The sequence below is a fragment of the Odontesthes bonariensis genome, chromosome 1, assembly GCF_027942865.1.
Source record: "Odontesthes bonariensis isolate fOdoBon6 chromosome 1, fOdoBon6.hap1, whole genome shotgun sequence".
Lineage (NCBI taxonomy): Eukaryota > Metazoa > Chordata > Actinopteri > Atheriniformes > Atherinopsidae > Odontesthes > Odontesthes bonariensis.
Window position 1 is genome coordinate 15,319,941 of NC_134506.1, and position 21,741 is coordinate 15,341,681.

Below are 21,741 nucleotides of genomic sequence, written 5' to 3' on the forward strand. Positions count from 1 at the left end.
GTTTTCTTCTTTTTCATCGTCTCTTTCAACAGGATGGATGGGTTTGTGTACATGATTCAGCCTCCCTGTAGGAGAGTGCGACTGTATTACCTTTCCCCTGAGCGTGTCACTCTCTTCCTTGCAGGCACTAAGCTGTTTCTTCCAGCTCTCTACATTAGCCGAAGACTCCTGCAGTGCATCCACAAGCCTTGCATTATTTTCTCTTAAAGCCTGAAGCTCGGTTTCCCACTTCTTGGCGTTGGTGTTGCTGCCAGACAGACAGAGAGAGAAATCGAGGATTGTTTTTCTTGGAAGTTCAAGTGTAGAGCAGTCAGTGTGAAAGGGCTGGAGCTCATGCCCACTGACATGGTACATAATGCTACAGAAGTCTTTCCAGTTGTAACCATTTAATTAGCCACTATGCACATTGCAATGTCAATGCATATTTAGACAAGAAAGGAAGAAATGGGAATAGTCCTGAAGATCTAATAAGCTGTAGCCCTACAGTATGTTTTCCCTTCATACCAGTGTGTGTGTTTCTGTCTTATCAGTAAGGTTGGAGAGGTTGTACTGCATTGCTGTTTTCTTCCTTATCTACGGCTGGGTTATAGTGTTCCACTCTCCATCAAATAAGGACAGCTTTGCACCGCTTCTCAAGTCTTCATCTCTTTCACTGCTGTGGCACTTCAACAAAGCAATATCTCAACAATGCTTTGTTTTGACTTTTATGAAAACATATAAATCGTTAAATTACACACGTCATTTCCAAAAAAATGTCCCTAGGACTTTGCCTAGAATTTAATTTCCAGTTTGGTTGGATCTATTAGACAGTCAGTTGAGGTTCATTATATTGCAGAGCAACTCTTTTGAGTAAATTGGTCTCTACTGAATGATCAAAATAAATTCGACCTGATGTAATAACACGTAAGCATCACTTCAGAGAGACTTTTTTGAAGTATAAATTTTGTTCAAGCAATGGCATGTCTTCCACTTTGAGAGAAAAGCAGCACAAAGTCCTGTTTGAACAGTTCAGTTTCTGTGCTTTGAAAAAGAAAAGAAAAGAATAAAACTAAAGAAAATATTAAACATCCCAGAACTCAGTCATTTTTGTAAAAATCTTCATATTTCTATAACTGTAAACTTACCAACAAACAAATGTACATGTTTCATGCAGGGCAGTTACTGAGAGGTCACATCAATTGGATTTCTTATACAGTAATTACAAGCAAATTTTGCTGACCTCAGTCATTCTAAAGAAAGTACAAAAAATGCAGTTCCTTTCTTTTTTCCTCTCCCACCTGGATCAAATAAGTCAGTTTTTACCCAGAACCAATGCCGGTTAAATTAACTTTCTATAGTTTTAATTGACTTAGCTCCCCTAAAGTCATTTTAATCCCATCTGGAACTACATCTGGTGCTTCATGCAATTATTGATTTATACACAGGGCATCTGGATTATGGAGGGCCGAAAGCACCATAGTGGAGGAAGGCAGACGGAGGAGATCATGATCGTGATTTCTGAGCACTTTGGAGATGTGATATCATCCCAGCAGCAACTAAATAAAGTGGGAGAACATATGAGCACAGTTTGGTGCCACATTAATTAGCGTGCAAATGTATCGTTTTAATCTCTTTAGTCATGATGAGACAAGTGCAGAAGAGAAATTCCTGAGAAATTGTGTTCTTCATTTCAAACTTTTTTTTTTTTTTTTTTTTTTACCGTTACACAATATTAAAGTTTATTTTTATCTGTCTATTAATGACCAGCTGTTCCCCTCGAGGCCAAAAATGGTCCATGCTGATATTTTTGCAGTGAAACAAAGATGAGAGAAAAACACTTCAAGAGCAGTTTTGCGAGTGTTGTATTTAATGCTTTGAAACATGTGTTAGGAGTTTCGCATTGATCTCAACACCCTCATAAGGCTGCAGGCTGATGCTGAATAAATAGAAAAGTTGATCAACTCATGAGGGGCGAAACCCATTGGGAACACGTGTATGTTACCATAAAAAGGTTCTCCAGATGTTCCCATGAAATGACACCTTACCTCTGCTCTACTGCACTCTTGAGATGTTCATTCTCCGTCTTCAGCAAAGCAGCCTCTGGAGCGACATGAAAGATTTTCTCATCATCTGTTCCGTTAATGCTTGACGCTTGGTTGGTTGAAGGTGTGTCACGTCCAGACTCCTGGTAGGGGACAGAGGCAAACTTGTGTTTTAGGGACAGATTTCAAGTATGTAAGCAGTTTACTTACAGCTTTCTACAAGTCTCATGGATAAAAAGAAAAAAAAAATGTTTAAAAAAAAAAAAAAAAAGAGAAATAAGCCTCAAATTCTGATCTCTCAGTGAAAAAGAGCCTAGAGCTTCTTTCAGCAGAACTCTGCAAACACCTGAATGTGTCGGCCATGACAGCACAGGGGTGAGGAAAAACTACTGCCACTATTTATCATGTTATATGGCTGAGATACTTTGTGTGTGCCAAGGCTGATTTTTATTCCCACCATCTTGAGTCACGGCAAGCAGAAAGCTGGCCTGGCAGGAGGGAACTGATGACAGCTGGATGTAAATCTAATCAACGACACAATTAACGGGTTGAAGTTTTTAGTGTAGAACTGACAAACTTTGTAGTCATGCCTCAAAGTCACCAGCTTCCTTATCCTCTTAATAAGCGGCTTCAAATTAACTTTGACCCATCCTTCATGAAGATTCGAAAGCAGCATGAGTGGTTAATATGCTGACATTCTAAAAGTTTTCTAAAGACATTCTGTACTGCATGGTTTAGTGATATACAGTGTGCTAAATTAAAGTGATATATATTTTTTTTTTCAATGACTTTCGAGGGACAGCAGAGAGATAAACTTTACCTGGGAGTGATTACTCAACGTTTCCCCCTTCTCTTGAGATTTATCCCTTGCTAGCTTGGCTGCATCTTTGACTTCCTGGAACTTTTCAGCAAACTAAATACATGGGGAAAAAAAAAACTGATTATTTGAGGCAGTGCAAGCTGACACTATAAACAGTGTGGTTCAGTGTATAAGGTTTTTGAGCTAATTACTAACAACTGTGAATTTAAAGAATTAATTTATCTTTAAATGTTTTACTGCTACAATCCTGTATCTGATGGTTAAGCAATAGTTGTGCAATGCAGACTTGTGTCTTAGGACAGCTACACAAATTAGCATCTCTGAACTATAAGAGGGCCTTTGTGACTTGGTGTGTTGTCACAGAAATGTTTAAGCTCACCTTTGACAGTTGCTGCTCCGAAGCAAAGCCCAGTCCAAACACTGTGTTGGCTCTGCTGTCTGCCCATTGACCGAACTTCTGCGATGTTTTGGTGAATGTCATGTTGGGTGTGACTGTGCTGTTGATGATCACCTGGGTGAATAAAACAGCTCGTTAATTTTCTAGGCCTAATGGTAGTCCACTACAGAGTCATTGGATAAACTTAAAGCGTAGTCCTCGGGTACGTCTGACTGGCAGAAGTGTGCTGCTGCATTTTAAAAACAGACATATTCAAACCAGAAATGTAACGATTTGCAGCTGCTGCATTCACAAATTAAACAATCCTATTAAATTATCAAAGAACAACCAACTATCTTTATAAATCCCAAATCATAAAAAAAATTGGGGTGTATGGAAAATGCAAAAAAAAACAAAAAAAAAACATGCACGTATCATGTAATATACACACATCTTTGCATTTCATGCCCACAAAACATAAAAGTCGTGATGCTTAAGTTTTCCCTACTTTGTAAAGTTGTCATTTATTCTTAAAGCACTACATTTTCAAAGTAAAGAAAAGTCAAGATATAACAGAGATCACTATATTGTTTTGTTTGTGTTTTTTCCCCTTTAGTTTTTCACAAAGCCCAACTTTTTTCTTGGGGGTTGTAGCTCCACTCAAACCAGAATAAAGAGTTATTTATTATCTCTAAAAATAAGCCAACTAATAAAAAGTTTAGGGGGCCTTTCTACGATGAAAATCAATTAATTAAATTAATCCTACCCTAACCCCCCTGCAGCACTCTCTCTTTCTGCACTTCCCTCTATTCCTGCACTCTTATCTCTGCACTGTCACCTCTGACAGAGCCTGACTAGTGGTTTCCTTCTATGTAACTTATTATTAGCTTTGATGTTAGCTGTAATGTTATATCCTCATTTGTAAGTCGCTTTGGATAAAAGCATCTGGCAAACACATAAACATAATTCTATGCGTAGTCTGTAGTTTGAGGTAAAACAGAAATCTAGTCTCAACACTAGGAAAGTGGCTAAAATACTGCAAAAGTCATTAAAAAAAAAAAAAAAAAAAAAAAAATTGTTAAGCAACAAAGAAAAAATTAAAGACACAAACAGTACACAGTGATGACTTCTGACCCACTAATAGCAGACCATCAAGCAGTCAAATTACAGTCTATAGTTGCTTCAATACACATTCGCCCATTGCGCCTATGCAGCAAATCATGTACAAACTAACATCTGCTGCAGTCTAAAATTGAAGGTACTGTGTGATGTAGGGACAGCAGAAACTGGTAGATGATTCAAATGTTATTTCAGCTGACCAGACTGAACTGAAATATACAGCTGATCTTTTAATTTGCTGCATCACTGTAACCATAGACACGTCTTATCATGTATGGAAAAAAATGGAGCTGCATTTAAATACAAGCAGCTGTAAATGACCACTGCAGACTTAAATCCAATCATCCTATGTAGACAGAACTTAAAAGCAGTACATGCTAATTTTGCCAACAACTAGGAAACAATAGAAGACAGTTTAATCACAGTTCAGGCCTTGTTTCATAGCAACATGGTTCTGAACACAGGATTCGAGAACTCAAACTGCAGACAGACTCGTGTCCTTTTCTACGCCTCCATCGTCTCCCTCTTTTCAGCAGCTGAGGTGTAAAAAACATTTTTCGCTGAATCATTACTGGACATGGAGATCTTAAAAACAAGATGGTGAACATTAGCACGCAATCAACAAAATTTTAGACGTGCGTACAATTTAGAACCATGCTAATGGCTCTCGAACAGAGAGACCATGGCACACACACACTCAAAGATCTTTTTCAGCCTCATATTGTGTAAACATAACAATTCAACTTCTAATTTAAGGGTTTATAAAGATAGCTGCCATTTATCAAGCTGCCACTAATCAGATTTTAAACTCACCAAAACAAAGGTGACCCAATTTACCCCAAAGAGAAACCTGGGTGAAGCCTGAGCAACACTCATGCATGTTATCTGAAGCAGCCGAGTGAATATTTAACAGAGCTCATTGCGTCGGTGTTAAGAGAAGATGAAACTTTAATGATCATTGAGGAAAAACTGGGCCGGAGCTGCAGGATGAAAAAAAGGGGGGAAAAAAACAAAAGAATTAGGTAAACGGATGAGATGAAGAACACCAACTGCTTAACCACTAGAACATGACAAGTTAAGAAATAAGTACCCAAAATGTTTTGGTTTTTTGTTTTCATTTTTAAGAAAGCCGACCCTGAAAACGATCCACACTTTGATCCACAATGTCAAGAATTCCAATTTTCTTCTTTTTCACACATTTTGTTTGCAACAAACCCCTCTTAGATCCTTCAATACAACATACTGTACCTTAAAACTGATTGATTTATATCCAACTGATCCCTGAACAACTTACTGAGCTGATACCTCTGACCCTTTCGTTAGATCATTAGAACATCTACAGTTGCAGTTCAGATAGTTATAAAATGAATTGTGCAAGTCTAAGACTGTTCATAATTAAATCTAAAATATGTAACTGAACCTCAGGGCCTCCATCTGTGAAGCGTAAAAGAATACAAAAAAAAACCCAACATGGTCGACTTTACATCACTGAAACTGCACTCTAAAGACCTAAAAGCTTTAGTTTGTCTTGTATTCTCTGACATTTTAACCAAACAAAGAAAAACAAGTGAGTTAAATCAATAATATCACAAATTGCTTAAAATAATTTTGGTAAAATGGAAATCACCAAAACAGTGCATTTCATCTCATTGTGTATTGATCTATATCAGACAAATCTGTTAGAGTGCCAATACTGATTCTTGTCCACTGTTGAAAACTCTGGAAGGCAAGGCAAGTTTATTTGTATAACACAATTCAACTACAGGGCGATTAAAAGTGCTTTACAGAGACATTAAAACAGTAGAAATAAAAAGCATGATTTAAATTTTAAACAAAAAAGAAAAAAATTAAGAACAATAGATATAATCAGATAAAATCAGTAGTTAAAATGTGATTAAGTTTTGAGCTTCATTCAAACACAGCTGAAAGTAGGTGTGTCTTCAACCTGGACTTAAATACACTGAAGGCTGAGTTATACTTCTTTTAACTGCCCTTGCGCTTTCTTCTTGCGCGTATGTTAATGGCTCGAGACGTTTATACTTCATTTAGCTTTGCCGGCGCTTGCGTGTGCTGCATGGCGATTCACCGCCAGGACAGTAGGTGAAGTAGCGGGTTTTTTCAATGACAAGCCTACTATGATGAAAGGAAATTCACCGCCAGGACCTCTTCGAGTGATTCATGCTTCTTCTTCTTGTAAATAGCCGGTATTTTGTCAGATTTTCAACACCTTGGGGGTCTAAACGACTACTTTCTCGCCTGAAAATGTTTCAAATGTTGCTAAAGTTATATATTTACAGAGTTTAGCCTATAGCTTAAGGGAAATCAGCTTTTCAGGCCGGCTGATTTCGGCTCGGGCAGGAGTGAAGTGCACTGTGTGTAAACGCTCTGCTTACTGTTTGATCGATGAGTATGTCGTTTTCAAGTAGTAGGCTTGCGTCTTTTCTTGCGTGAAGTTTAGAAAATTGAGGTGACACACGCAAGCTCGCAATGGGGGGCTTGCAACCGCGCAAGGGCTTGCGTTTCTTCTTGCGTCTTGCTTTGCGTCTTGCGTTACCGACTATAAACCAGGCTTGAGTGTTTCAGCTGATCTGAGGCTTTCTGGGAGTTTGTTCCAGACATGTGGAGCATAACATGTACAGCAGCTTCTCCATGTCTGGTTCTGACTCTGGGAACTGATAAAAGACCGGATCCAGATGACCTGAGGGTCTGGAAGGTTCATACTGGGTCAGGAGGTCACTGATGTATTTTGGTCCTAGACCATTCAGAGCTTTATATACCAGCATCAGAACTTTAAAGTCTATCCTCTGATGGACGGGCAGCCAGTGTAAAGACCTCAGAGCTGGACTGATATGGTCCACTTTTTTGGTCTTAGGACTAAGGGCATGACTCCCACAACTGAATAGTGCACCTGTGGAAAGAGGTGAGCTGATCTAAGTAACGTTGTCTTATTCAGCAGGATAACGAGCTTCATCGCACTGGAAAACAGTTTGAGAAACGTGACGTAGAGTTCTAGCCCCCGACTTGACCTCTAAATCACCCCGGTCCTGGTCCAACGGAGCATTCATCAAGGGCCATTCCTCACAGCTTCACTGACTTAACGAATCTGCAGCTATCATCTTGGTGTCCAATATCACAGGACATTACAGAGGTCTTGAGGCTTTGGCAGGCTGAGCTGTTTTGGGGGCCTGAGTGAAACCTACGTAATAACAAGCAGGTGATTTTAATGTTGTGGCTGATTATACCGTACCAGTCAAAAGTTTGGACACACCAACCCATTCACAAACAAATCTACAGCTACCCTTGGGTTTTAAAACCTATAGAAACAAGATTGGAACCATAAATCATAAATGTACAAACATTGTGTGCAAAGATGCCAAATTTCAACAAATGATCTGCAAGTTATTATGCGGGACTACCAGTTTACCCGAGTCTTTGTGGGCCTTGTGACTGTATGTTGGCATGTAGGAAGGCAAGACTCAGTGAGCAAGCGAATGAGAGTGGGAGGGTGCGACAGTGGGAGAGCCAAGTGACGCTAGCAGCTGTGCGGATGGCAAGCTGGGCTGCAGATCAGGTGGCACATGGGGCGCAGAGTGGAGCTCTGCTGGCTAATGGCCCAAAGGTCAATTAGAAACTCAAAAACCCAAGAGGGTATAGGGAAAAGCTTCGTCAGCTGATCATGTGTCTGCGGAGTACACCGAATATGTAAAGTAAATAAGACTGAAGATGAAGAACATGGAAAAGGAGAATGTGGCAGGGAAAAAACTAATCAGTTGCAAAGCACAACATACAAGAAGATTTTTTGCATGCTTGGAAAATTTACATCTGCAATGCAGCATAGTTTAGTAGACATCTTTTTAAGGATGATAGATTTTGTGCCACCCTGGAGTAACAAGTTATTCTGAACTTTTAAACATTTTCAATTTCAACTCCTGAAGGATGTCTATCAAAATAACTGACAAACTGGCAGCAAGGACAGTCTCAATGATGTACAAGAGGAACTGGCAGCAGTGTTGTAATTCATAGACGGCCAAAGAAAGACAAGATGACAGTCAGTGTGACCACAAATTGTGATCGCTCATGAGGCAAAAGGTGTGATATTGAAGAAAAAAAAAGAGAAAAAGTTCAATATGTCTTCCAACTCCTCTCATCTCGTATACTAAGGACTGGAAACACACATTGCTGTGTGGTGGCAATGACGCAGGCTCGGTTTCCAGAGGTAGGCAGGGGGTATATATTTAGTTACAGTCAGAGGTGGGTTCAAAATCTCAACTCATTAAGACCTAACAAGAGCACAGGTACACTCATATGTTTTATCAAATCTCAATGGGTGAAAGTAAATGCCGTTTTCTGGTTGAAGATGCTATCCTGACAGGGAGATAAATCAGCTAATCATCTTTGGAATGTGTGCACATCCGTTCTTCTGCATTACCTGCATTATCTACATTCTTTCCCTGCAGAGAACTGCATACATCAATGTGGATATTTGAAGAACTAAAGCCTTAGAAGATATATTTACAAAATGTCACAATAAATACAATGTACAGGGAAATCAGCCTCTGAGCATAGAATTATGGCTCTGCGTTCCAGGCTCAAGCCTCATTCTTTGTTAATTTGCTGGCCTAGTTTAGGTTTCTGAAAGTAAAGTCAATGATATGCAATGCTGTTTACAATACAGACTTTGCTGATGATTGTGCTACATATCAGCTCATGGCAGGGACGGTGTGATTGCACCATAATCCTATTGGATAATTGTTTTGGGACTTATAGCAGCAGTGTGCATTCTCTGTCATGACAGCTGGGCAAACAACAAAATGCCCAATTCAGCTCAATTTCAATCACTCACTTTATGAAGTAACATGTGAAATACTGACCAAGAAACACACCCAGTGGAAATTCAACAGATGAACACCCGTCTGAAAATGCCAACATAATGTTCCCTACGACCTGGGGCACGCAGTTCAGTTAACAAGTTTGCTTGGAGGAATTTGAATTCTGATTCTTGTCAGACATGTGACAAAAACATGGCAGATAAGTCAAAGCAAAAAGCTTAAGTATAAAATAAAAGCTTAAATGTTAGTTCATACAGTTACCACACATGGAATAATTAATTAAATATGGCAAGAAAACTCTTTGCGTTGAATTGGCACAACATTTGGTACTTCCCTGTGTAAGAGATACTATTCCAACAGAGGGCCGGTAAAAAGTACTGATATGCTCCTCTACTTGCCATATCATCGTCAAAGAGTTGCCCGAACATTGTGAAAGGGCGAATATAAGCTGACGGCCTCCCACGGTTTGTACAGCGGAACAGATTATTATTCTATCTAGACAGATTTGTCTCCCTTGCAGCTAATGTACAAACTAGAAAATATATCTAACACTTAACGTTTCTCTGCTTTGCTCATAAAGCTCCAATTTATTTAAATTACCTGGAAATAAAGTTAAAATTTGTTTTGGTAGCAGCAGTCTCTGACCTGAAATAACCATTTCACAGACTTCATATATTCTTATCCTCACACCTGACATATAGCTGTATCCTGCAGAGATTTTATGACACATGCTGTTCTGTTCAGGTGACGGGAGAGTGGAGAGGCTGGGAGAGGACAAAAGTTGATGTATATTTTTATGTATGAATATAAAGGATACAATGAAACAAAAAAAAAGGGGACAATGAATTTAGCCAAAAAGATTACTTTTTTTTTTATATAAAGAACATGAAGTTGTAGATGTAGTTTCTAAATTTCTCACCAAGCTATTGTCAATCCTTACAACACTTCATACGGGCTCCTTGATTACATAACCAATCAGTTTGCATCTCTCACAGTGGGACGAGTGCAAAAAAGCCAACACAGCTCAGCTGACCAATGCTTTTCTGTAATTAGGCATCAATTTTCCTGAACAAAAGCAAAGAAAGCCTTAACCTGCAGAGGAAAACAATGCTCTTAATATTTGAGACAGAAGGCAAAGGGGAGAAATTTATCATATTATACCATGCAGATTATAAAGTATACACATGCACAAACTGAACATTCAGTTTGCATCTATTTCTTGCTTTCAGAAAACAGGAGAAAGTGCTTTCTGTGCATTATATTCAGATAATACTACACTGAAATGAGACCCAACAGGCAACTGTTTGGTTGCCGATTTAAACTCTCCTCTGCTTGGCTCTGCAGGTAAACTGCACGAGTTAAGATTGTGCAAGAGGTGATTGCTCTACAATGTCAGCAGAGGGATATTGCTGTCATAATGCTCCTCCAGTTTAGACAGACAGGGCTGATCGCCATGGTAACACTCCTTCTCTTAGCCAAGGAAAAGCGTGTTAATATGTGACATAGGAAAACTTGTGTGGCATTTCTCAACACATGAGTGATTAAATGTCAGAAGCATGCTCTAGCATTGACAGATCAAAACTATTTCGGATAATCAGTTTTTATTACTCCTAAACTCCTGATGATTGCATGAGCACATATTTTTTGCACAAATGAGCACATACAATCATGAAACAACTGCTTGATAACAACACTTGGGTGGAACAGAATTCAAAAAGAAACTTAAATCGAGTCAACATGCGGTGCGAGGGCATATGTCAGGGAAAAGAAAAACGGCTAACTTGGTCTCGCTACTATTTTAAGTTGGCGTGTTTTTTTTTTTTTTTGGGGGGGGGGGTCTTTTTTGTTACTGTAAATTACAGAGAATTGAGTTTTATGATGAGGGTTGTATACACTCCCAACTCCAACTTTTGGGTGTTTCCTTTGTTTAACACTTTTAAGCTATAAATCACTTTTAAAGCTAAAGGATCATCATCACTGCAACAATTTTAGCATGCTGCAATTCTGATACTTGACAAATACAGAAGCGGGAAAGTTGAGAGAAGAGAAATAAGTTGAGCAGAGGTTTGTTGATTATTTTTTCCAAACAGTATAGAAATATTTGACAAACATCTGGATTGGACCTAAGAGTAAAATGTGCAAAACTCATCCGCTGTAAGTTCCACTTCAATGTTACTTTACCCCGATTTAATATCTTCAATATACCAAGCAAAAATCAATGAATTAATAAAACTGAATAACAAATACACCAATTATACATTTGAAGACAGCATCTTATTTATTGAAAGCAAAGATATTAATTCTGTATAAGATATTCTTGAAATCTAATCCGTCTTGTGTAATCTATTGTGTCACTATCATGTATTATTTAAGACCATTGTAATTATCTGTTGATCCTTTATCAGAAGTCCTTCATGCAGCATCTAAGCATACAAAGTTTATATTTTATTACCTGGCAGTGATTTGATTGCATGAGTTGGCTGAACCGTTAGTCGGCATCAGAAAGGCTAAAATCTGTGTGCAGTCTCCACTTTTACACATATTTTATATCAATACGACAGCATTTCACAATAGTGCCTTTTTATTTGTGTATCATAATCATGGGTGCCTACAACAGTATATAGGGCTGTTAACCAATAAATTAACCATTTGTGACTGCCATCTACATTATGTCAAATGACATTTATTAAATGGTTACTTAGGGCCTTATGAATATTAAATTGGGGCACTTAACTAGTTGTGATGCAACTTTAAGCGACAGGTGCAGGCAAAGCTTTCTTTGCTCATTTTCAGACAAATTAACCATGTTTATCTCGGTGGCAGATAAAAATAGGCGTACAGTAGATCATTTCAAATAAAAGCTGATGATTAATCTGTTTTTAATTCCATTGTCTTGTTTCTTCAGATGCAGAGAAAACAAAACCTCAGGGTTTAGAAAGTTTTTTTTGTCATTTTTCTTTTTTTAATAATACTTTATGCCTGAATTGGTACAAATATTGTGCAAAATGTCTGAAATTGTCCCATGGCTTATAGCGTTTGTAAGAGCAGCAAATTTAATATTCATGTCTCACTCAAGTCCCAAATTTCACTCCAACTTAGGGAGTTTCACCTCCTCCTTCTCTCCCGAGAGCAGTTAAATATTTGCCACCATCTCTTCCTTAAATCGTTACACACAGGCTCACAAACGTACCTTGGATCCATCCACGCTGATAATGCGGTAGCTGTTGCGTGTGCTGTCGTAAAAATAGGAGACTGTGACAGCCTGTTTGCTGGCAGGAACCCAGTTCTTCTTCGTGGTTGGATCAATTTGGAAGACATGGGCCCTGGTGGTGTAGATCGGCTGCTCCCTGGAGAACAGAGGACAGAACAGAGGGACAACATTAGAGGGGGTTACTGAGATAAGTCAGTGTGACTACAGATAACGTACAGTAATAAATAAGCCATATCTCACAACTTTTAGCCAAATGTAGAATAAAAGTGGGAACTGAGCTCATATTATCTCTGTGTCACAGTGTACCTCATCTCCAGAGATGCTGAGCCTTGAGAGCCTGAGCATGGACAGGCAGGTGATAATTTAACACAAACTCTAAAGCCTCAAAGAAATCCAAAGTCATTAGCACGTAAACACCCCCTTCCCTCTCATAGGTGCCAGGAACAGATCTGTTGGTGTACATGTGAAAATGTGTACTTGCATCTCTTCACTAATGCAAGATTTCTCAGATACAATAAATACATTCCAGACAATTATCTATTTGTGCTTACAGTCAAACAAATGAGTTACTGTTGTGGAAACAACATAATATTTTCAGTCCGCTGACATCTTGCTCGTATCGTTTTCCAACAGACGGAAAAACGCAACTAAGACTATAAACTCATTTACCGAGATAACAGATCAAGCAAAAAGTCGAGTAATTTTCTCAAGATATCAATGCAGTTGGATTTCTGCTTACAGCAGTCAGCCCTGGTGGCTACTAAGAGGTATGTAGGTTTTAAGCTTTCTGCCATCCATTTAAAGAGGAGGGGTTTCCCTAAAACAACTGATGATGTGGTAAAAACCTATAGAATTTACCCAGGTACTGCAACAATGCCAGCATAGATTACATTTTCACACATAACAGTGGAACAATGTGTTGAAAGGAACTTTGAATGTATTATTTCACTTCCTTCTGTATGCACCATTTATCATTATACATCTATACACGGATACACGGGGGGGGGGGGGGGGGGGGGGGGAGACATAAATATCATGCAATTCATTTTCACCACATCACTCAGCTTTACTGGAAATAATTACTTTACAATGCTTTTCTTCCCATTAAATGCAATCAAACTGAGGATATTCAAACATTGGAATGATATGTTGATGAAAGCTCTCCAGAACTTCTCTGAATTTACAAGATGACTCGGGTTTAGCTTTTTGTCCTTCTAGATATGCCATGCTTCATCTGGTCAGTTTATCTGAATACATTTACATATCTAAGAAATCCTTCTTATAATAAATAAACAACTTAAAATTATTGTAAGTGGAAATCTGCATAACCTAAAATTGAAAATAAATTAGTAATCATGGCCCAACTCAATATTGACATGGAAACGGCTGCATATCATACCACCTTTGTTTGAGAAGGTTAAGTAATCTCCCCCTCAGCCGTTTGCTAACCTTTTGATTCAGAAGAGCAGCAGCAGGAGGATGAAGGGCAGGATCAGACTGCCTGTTGAACTCAAATGACTGCAGACTAAAAACAGAGATTTTTTCCCTCTTTTATGACATCCAAAGAAATCTCTCTGCAGGCACAGATCATCCTCCCTCTCCTTCACTTGTGCACACCCACCCCTAGACACAAATGCCACGGCTAACTCAGGCATGAGGGGCTGAAAGATAAAAGACCTCTTTTCTTATTTCTATATTTTGTATTTAAAGCAAAAAAAAATAAAAAAAAAATAGAGCTATATACATCCAACATACACTTTCCTCAACCGGCGTGGGATTTGGTCAGCTAATGTGCCATTATTGTGCTTTCAATAAAGATAATTATGATAACAATGACAATAATAATAATAATAATGTTAAATACAGATAAAGAATTCCATATACATGTACTTTTCTCTTTTCATCAGTCATCAGGAGACATATTGCTTCCCACTGACAGTGCAGCTTGTGGTTTTAGAAGACAATGAAAATAAAAAATAAGAAACATCTGCGCAGAATACATTCATGTTTTGCAGTACACAACACTGCGTCCAACAATGAAAGAGCACCAGTGCTGAAAGTGGAAACTAGTTGGAGCTCTCCATAATGGACCTAGAAGATTTAAATTGTTCATTGGAAGCTCTCATTTAAAAAAACTGAGTAAAGGGTTTGTGTTTAAGTAGAGAAGCATCACCAGACCCCTAAAGAACTCAATGGATAGGAATGAAGGATTTGGGCTAGACAGGCAGGAAGTGGTAATCCTGTTGGAAATTTGCTGTAAAGGCATTTCTCTGCACAAATAGGTTATACTATGTCCCCATGGCTACACTTCTCTTGATAAAATAGTTGGAAATGTTTAATCACTAAAGATTATTTTTGGTCTATTGCAGTTCTGCTTAACATTTTACTGGTTTGTCCTACAAGTCTTTTTTTCACCAACATAACTATTATGTTTTTTTATATCCTTTACAGTCATCTCACAAGGGTTATCCAACCACATGTGATGACAAAAGTGTTTATTAATGTTCCAAACAGGCACTATCCACGCACGGATAAAAAGTGCTGTCAGAACAGAGAGGTGTGAGATTAAAGGAATGGTTCATATGAGAATAACATTTAACAAATCTTTCCTCGGAGGCATTTGTTGCACTGCACTGGGTTGGATCAAAAAAAAAAAAAAAAAGTGGCAAGTGACAACAATCATTAGGTCCTGAATCACAAGAGAGCCTCAGGATAAATCTGTAAATGATCATCAGCTGCATGAAGTGGCTTTGATTCTCAGATTGTTAGTTTAAGGAAGAAATCATGACATAAAACTTCTCGGGGCCAATGTTAGACAGTTGTGGGATTGGCGTCTTTTCACACTGTTCAACATCTGAAGAGCACTTCAGTGAAAGCAAACTAATGCCAAGTCACAGTGCAATTCATTCACATATCAATTTAAAGTAAATGGAATAGAATGATTGATAGCATATGAAGGGTCTATTGCCATCTATACCTGTGATGCAGACATATAATCCCCAATTTTTTACTATAATTTTTGATTCCACTTAAGAATTTCTTCAAAACCAGCACTGCAAATATATGTGTTTATATGGAACTCAGCTGAACTCTATGCATCAAAGCTTACCAGAAGTAAATCAAATGATTGCTATTAGGAGGGTTTCTATTTCAACACATGTAATAGGTAAAGGTAAATATCTCAGCGTTTGATCATCTCTGCTATACAAAGCATTAATCCGATCTGGCTTCTGCAAACATATCAATGGCAAAGATTCTCTTAAAAAAAAAAAAAAAAGTGTTTTTAGGTTATAAGCATTTACAAATTTGAAAGTGTTTATGAAGAGTTAAGTGTTGTGATGCTCTTATTCATAATAATGGAACTGACACATTTTTTCTGATCTGAGCAAATCTTTGATATTCTAACTGAACAGGTGATTAAGTACATGTTTAAATGGCCTGTTTTTTAGCTATAATAAACAAGCTGCGCCTGTAAATTATCGGCTTCTGATTATGAACAGGTCTGCGTGTTCGCTAATTTGCACTGCTTCGAGTAGACTGTAGACTGCTTTGGTCATTATTGAAATAAGCAGGTTGTACCTATGTTTGCAGAGCACCACAAACCGGAATGCTGTTCTCAGAAATGAACGTTCCCCGCAGCATCAGTCCTGATCTGCAAACACATGCCACTTTGCCTGTGATACTCAGTCTGGCCCAAAGTGTCCTGTGCAGCTTTATTTAGTTGTACATTGTATAGAGACCCCCCCCTTCTGTCTTTAGGCCCATTCTTTGTAAAGCCCCATATGCTTTCGATTAGAGGCCACTGAATTACAAGTCTCTTATCTCTCCTCAAGTCTTCCCACATGCATGGTTACACACAGGATCTTAGGAGTGAGCTTTTCTCACCAATGTCCAACAGCATCAGTTTTTGTGCTTTAAAGCATGTTAAATGATCCTACTTTCTAATTCCCTCCTCTAGCCAAATTTTCTTCTCAACCTGCCATTGACTTTCATGACATTAAAGATTTGATCAAAATATGTGAAGTATGAAGAGGAGTGCTGAGCTGCACCCAGCAGGGCACCAGCACTTTGATTGACACAGCAAAACATTCATGGTAAACAGAAGCTATTACAAATGTTACATTTTTTAGCACTGTGATTTGCCTAGAATAATAAAATTATATCAGACAGACAGGCTGGCACTCTGCAAATATCCATGAGCTAATAAAGCCCTTACTTCCATTGGGATTATGATTCTCACAGAATTGAAAGCCAAATAAATTCACTGTCCCCTTTAAGCCTAATCTCAGTCTTCATCTGCTTTAGGAACAACAAAATCCATTATACAGATCACTGTTGTTTCTCTCGGTGCACATGCAAAACACACACACACACACACACACACACACGTTGACCTTTGCTATGGCAGTGTCTGGGGCCAGCGCACACTGGTAGGGGAAGACAGGGGAAAGGCCACTGCTGAACACATGAATGCACTCACGTAACTGCTGGTGGAATCCAATGAACTGCTTTTATGAGTTAAAAAAAGCATTTGGTTGATTGATTTTTTTACAAGATAAAAAGGAAAGCAACATTCGTGACTTTCATGACTGCTGAATTCTTTGTCATGCTGGCTGTTGGGTATTCCCTGTCCCCATCTGGGAGTTTGAATAATTTACAGGTGTAAGAGTGAGTCTGTGAAGGAGGAGCAGGTCTGAGTAAGTGCACACCGTCTGTGCCTACGTACACCTCCACATCTAGCTGGGGCCTATACACGCTGATGATCCAGTAATCATGTTTAGTGCTGGAAAAAGAATCCATTAAAAACCAGGAACTGCACTGACGGGTAGATATAACTGAAGACTAAACTGTCAGGAAAGGTATCAGTTCAACCTTTAAATGAAAAACTCTTACCGAGTAAGGCTTTGGATGGTGATTTTAATACACTGAGTTGTGGTGACACTGCATTTGTTTTCTCTTCACTGAGGCTTCTTTTTGGTATGAGAGAAAACAGCCTTGTCCAGATTCCTGAGTTTAGGAATCCACTTCAGGCACATTTGACAAACAAACTGTCTGTCACAGTCACCAAACTCTGTCAGAGGATTTAGAAAACTGGTGCAAAACTGAACTATTTAAATATCAGAAATTGAGCGAGCCTGTTTGACAGAAATCTGCAGTCTACAGCTTTTGATATATAATCTGCATTCTTCACTTTCCAACAGAAAGTGAGCATTATGTGGTCGACTTGACAAGTTAAACATCCAGTAGGCAGCACATAATAACACTCATTAAAAAAGGTAGAGCTGAAACTGGAAATGCTTTAGTGCTTTGATAACAGACACAATCTTACCTATGCAGTTTGGTTCCTTTTACATAGAGATGCAGAACAGTGAAAACCTTTCAGCATTTTGTTTTGCTTTTTTCTGGGAGTATCGTTACAAAAAGACGTCAAGTCTCAGTAAATGGGTCAGAGATGGCATCAATACACTGGTTTACACCATGCTTGGAGTGTAAAATGGGCAAGGAATGAATAAACAGGTCAAGTGTGAATATGGTTACGACTGGATGCAGAGCCACAGGCACAATGATATGAATTATTCTGTTATTTGATAGGATATCTCCATTAGTCACTCTGCCAGTGGAATTTTTATACGGTCAGAAGTAGGTTAAAAAGTTTCCCTCTTTTCCAGAGGCAAAATACAAACCTGTAAACATTCTTCTACCAGCTGCAGAACTGATAAAATTCCACAACAAGCTTTCCCAGTGTAAAAGTCAACAGAGCACATCAGTTACTTAAAATCCTAATTTTATTAGTGGGATACTTATAACATGCCATCCTTGGCCTAATGTGTTCAGAAGATTTTAAGGAATGTTCATTTTGTCCACTCAAAAGAACTATACTGACAAAAGCTGCTTTATTCACTTGTCAAATATCCACAGTGCATTTGGTAGTAGACGACTGAGTGAGAGTGCTCATCTTTCTCTCACCTGCTCTGCAACAACACAAGGCACGATTGGCTTTTCAGTGGGAGAGAATAACAAAAGAACATCTTCTCAGTTATAGAAAGAAAACAAGAAAATTCTCCATCAGATCAGTAAAATGTATTGATATAAAAATCAGAGAAAAAAAAAAGATTTTGAGACAGCCTAACAAAATTCATATCTGAACATAAAATTGTGATCACTTCAATTTTAATGAAACCTGTTCATGTCAGATGAATGAAATGAAGATGCTCCATGATTCTTATACTTGAGGCCCGACAGAGAGACAACTCCTTTATTAGTAAGAGCAATGATTTGTTGGTGAAAATGAGTGATCAAGAGGAGGAGAGCTCTGTGGGTTCATTACTACATCCCCACCTGGGCTTTCACTGCATTAAGTATTCTGTTTTACTAATGATGTCAGGAGGTCAAAAGAGAGCAGGTTTGCCCCCAGACGCTGCGTGCAATAACCTGGACCTCCAAGATTCCTGCTGAATGTTGAAGAAATTAGTGGAACAATGACAACTCTGCATTATGCCTTCATCTTCCTCTCCTGACATTTACAAAAAGAACATACCGTTTCAGTTTAATGATGACTTCAAGTTAACGTGTTTATTATTAGCATCATTTACGCCACAGGGGTTCTTATAAGACACCGCTTCTTTATTACGTTATATGGTGCAGAAAAACAGGAGGATGAAAATAAAAAGGAGTTTGTTTTGTTTTGCAGCACAATCATATTTCGAATAGGGCCGAGGTCAGAGCTTTGGGAGACAATCCCCTCCACTTCTGTCAAAGTTTCATCTGTCAAGCTGATGGTTTTAGGTTAAACTCAAGAATGCTGGACAAGACCCTTTTTATTATTCCATCCCTTGTGTGTAATTTACAACTAGCAAAATAACCGCCCCAATGCATGAACCCTCACTTTACATCTAGAAACAAACTCAACTCACATGTTTGGCCCTGATTTACTAAGATGTGCAATTTTGTGCCTGATCGCAAATCACAACTTGCGTTGACAGCAGTGTGTTTTGTGGGTGATCTTCTAAAACAGCACGAATCCACCAGCACAGGTATAATCATCTTCTTTCTATAATGACCAAAGCATTTAAACAGGAGCAACACAAAGCAAATTACAGACCAGGGCCTTCGTTTCATCTGTCCATAAAAATAGTAAACAAAGGGGGCCTCGGGGTATCCGAGGCCCCCTGAAACTGACACGAGACCCCCCGAAAACATGATTTGGGAAATGTTGGGGGGGGTCTCTAAAATATTGGCAAAATGTGATTTCCCCTGATGAGTTATGATTGCAGACGCGATGCATGTGTGGAGCCTGTGTGCGTAATTGGCATAAAGCTGTGCTGGCCGCGTATGATTTTGTATATAGGCTTTTCATGTGTTTGAGTCAAGCGCAAGCAAGCAACGCCCCCCCCCCCCCCCCCCATCCCCAAGAAAAAAAAAATGGGACCCCCCGAAAATCTCGGCATAGTTCGAACACTGGGTGGGACAACTGTAAGAATAAAGAAGTTGCTTCTGCAAAAAATTTATTTTTGCTGTAATCATCCCCCACTTTGGCTCTTGCCGTCCTTTTGCATTCTGTCAAGCAGAGTAGGGCGCCAATTTCCTTGTTACGATCAAACAATACTGACCACCTAGTCATCCAAATAGCTCCTTGGGCCTTGGTTTTCTTTTCATTGATCCTCACAAGAAAATATGCACTCCACCCAACCTGGCAGAATCCAAAAAGAGGGGTGGGGCCATTAAGAGAAATTGGCATTGGGTTTAAGAATAAGCTGTTTGAAAATTGAATCTCAGAAAGAACAAATCAGATTTTGACTCAACGTAATTCAGCATTTTATTAGGCTTTTCAAATTGATCAGGATCCCAACAATCACAGGCGCACAGACCGAGAAGTTTTGGCTTGGATATTATTCACATTCTTGGTGGTTGCACAAGAAGCCAAGAAAAACTGGAACAGTCATTATGCTACAGCGGATGGGTATCTACAGTGGGAGTTGGGGTTAATCAACAAAATTATTACTGGATATTCCTCAGTTTAATTCACATTCAACACAGAAATGGGAATCTCTTAAAATAAATCTCTTATGTAATTTTTTTATTCTGTCACTTACTGAAATACATCTATACGTGCTTTCGCTGCAATCACCAACAGTGACCTTCATAATTAACGCCAGTTTTTTGGCATCATACAGTGTCCAATGTTATACAGGCAGCAGGCCAGTTTCACACCACCAATCCCAGCAGGCCCCCATCCACCATACTGAGGTGGGATGAAGAGCCCAACTTAATCTGAGAGATCCAAGGAAAAGGAAGTGAGGAAGTCTCCGCAGAAACACAGCGTGACAGCAGATGGCCTCTTTGGCTTAAACCATCTGGTGAGGAGACGTCCAGTCCACCGTCAGCCTGTCCCCTTTCATTTTACATGCCATTCTTTGACAGCAAGACCCGTTTCTACTCCTCTGTTCGACACATCAACAACGTTTCTCTCCAAACCAGAGACAGACAGAACACACACGCACTGATTAGGCTTAAAGTCTACTCGGCTACCAGGGCAGCCAAGAGACCCACTTCCATGTCACAGAGCCTAATCAATGAGTGTTAAGCCTTTAGATGTCATTCTCTGGACAGCCAGGAGATTATCATCTATCCCTGTGTTAGGACTGCTCCCAGCAAGGCTTACTTTAAATAGCGTGCATATGCTGATTGTATTGCTGGCAGAATGACTGCTTATTCCTGTAAAAGGGCTTTAGGCAATCTGAGCTTTATTTTAGAGTAATTTCAGAGATGCAGCACTCTAAAGTGCAAAACTGTACTTAAAATCCCAATCATTATCCCTTTCTTTCCAACTGTTACAATCCGAATGTTCCCATCTTCTTAAATTTCACTCACTTTGGATAACGTAGACTTGGTTTCTTGAGATTGCTGCATAAATTCCATTGTATTGTGGACCAATACACACACCGAGATCTCAATAACTAATGCAGAAATAATACGATCAATAACTATAGTTTCAAGGTCAAGAGAGTAATGATAGATTAGAACATCAAAGATTCATAGTTAAAAAAGGGACAAGAGAGGATTGACATGGTGGGTGTTAACATATGCGAGTGCGCTGCGTGACTTATAATTAACTCATTATTATATACAACCAAAACAAACAAACAGATGATCTACAGTTCCCATATCCAGCACACACACATAAACACACAAAAAACAACGCACTTAACGGCAATGTCTGGTCATTTAGGGCAAATCGTTACTCTTTATAATGAGAATGGAACCTATTGCACAATTAAGCACACATATGTGGTCAAGTTGAGTTGCAGACTGAAAACACATCTGCAATTATAATATCGTATCATTTTCAAGAAGAAAAAGAAATG

The 21,741-nt window shown here is 38.9% G+C and overlaps 1 protein-coding gene across 1 annotated transcript in view; it reads right to left on the reverse strand.

The window, feature by feature from the left end:
- Window positions 1–21,741, reverse strand: part of homer2 (homer scaffold protein 2) — a 29,649-nt gene that overhangs the window by 5,490 nt on the left and 2,418 nt on the right. The window contains exons 2-6 of the mRNA XM_075480039.1: window positions 12,356–12,512; window positions 3,221–3,352; window positions 2,842–2,934; window positions 2,025–2,164; window positions 91–247 (exon numbers count right to left, since the gene is read on the reverse strand). Coding sequence (XP_075336154.1) covers window positions 91–247; window positions 2,025–2,164; window positions 2,842–2,934; window positions 3,221–3,352; window positions 12,356–12,512 — 679 coding nt within the window. The remainder of the gene's footprint in view (window positions 1–90; window positions 248–2,024; window positions 2,165–2,841; window positions 2,935–3,220; window positions 3,353–12,355; window positions 12,513–21,741) is intronic.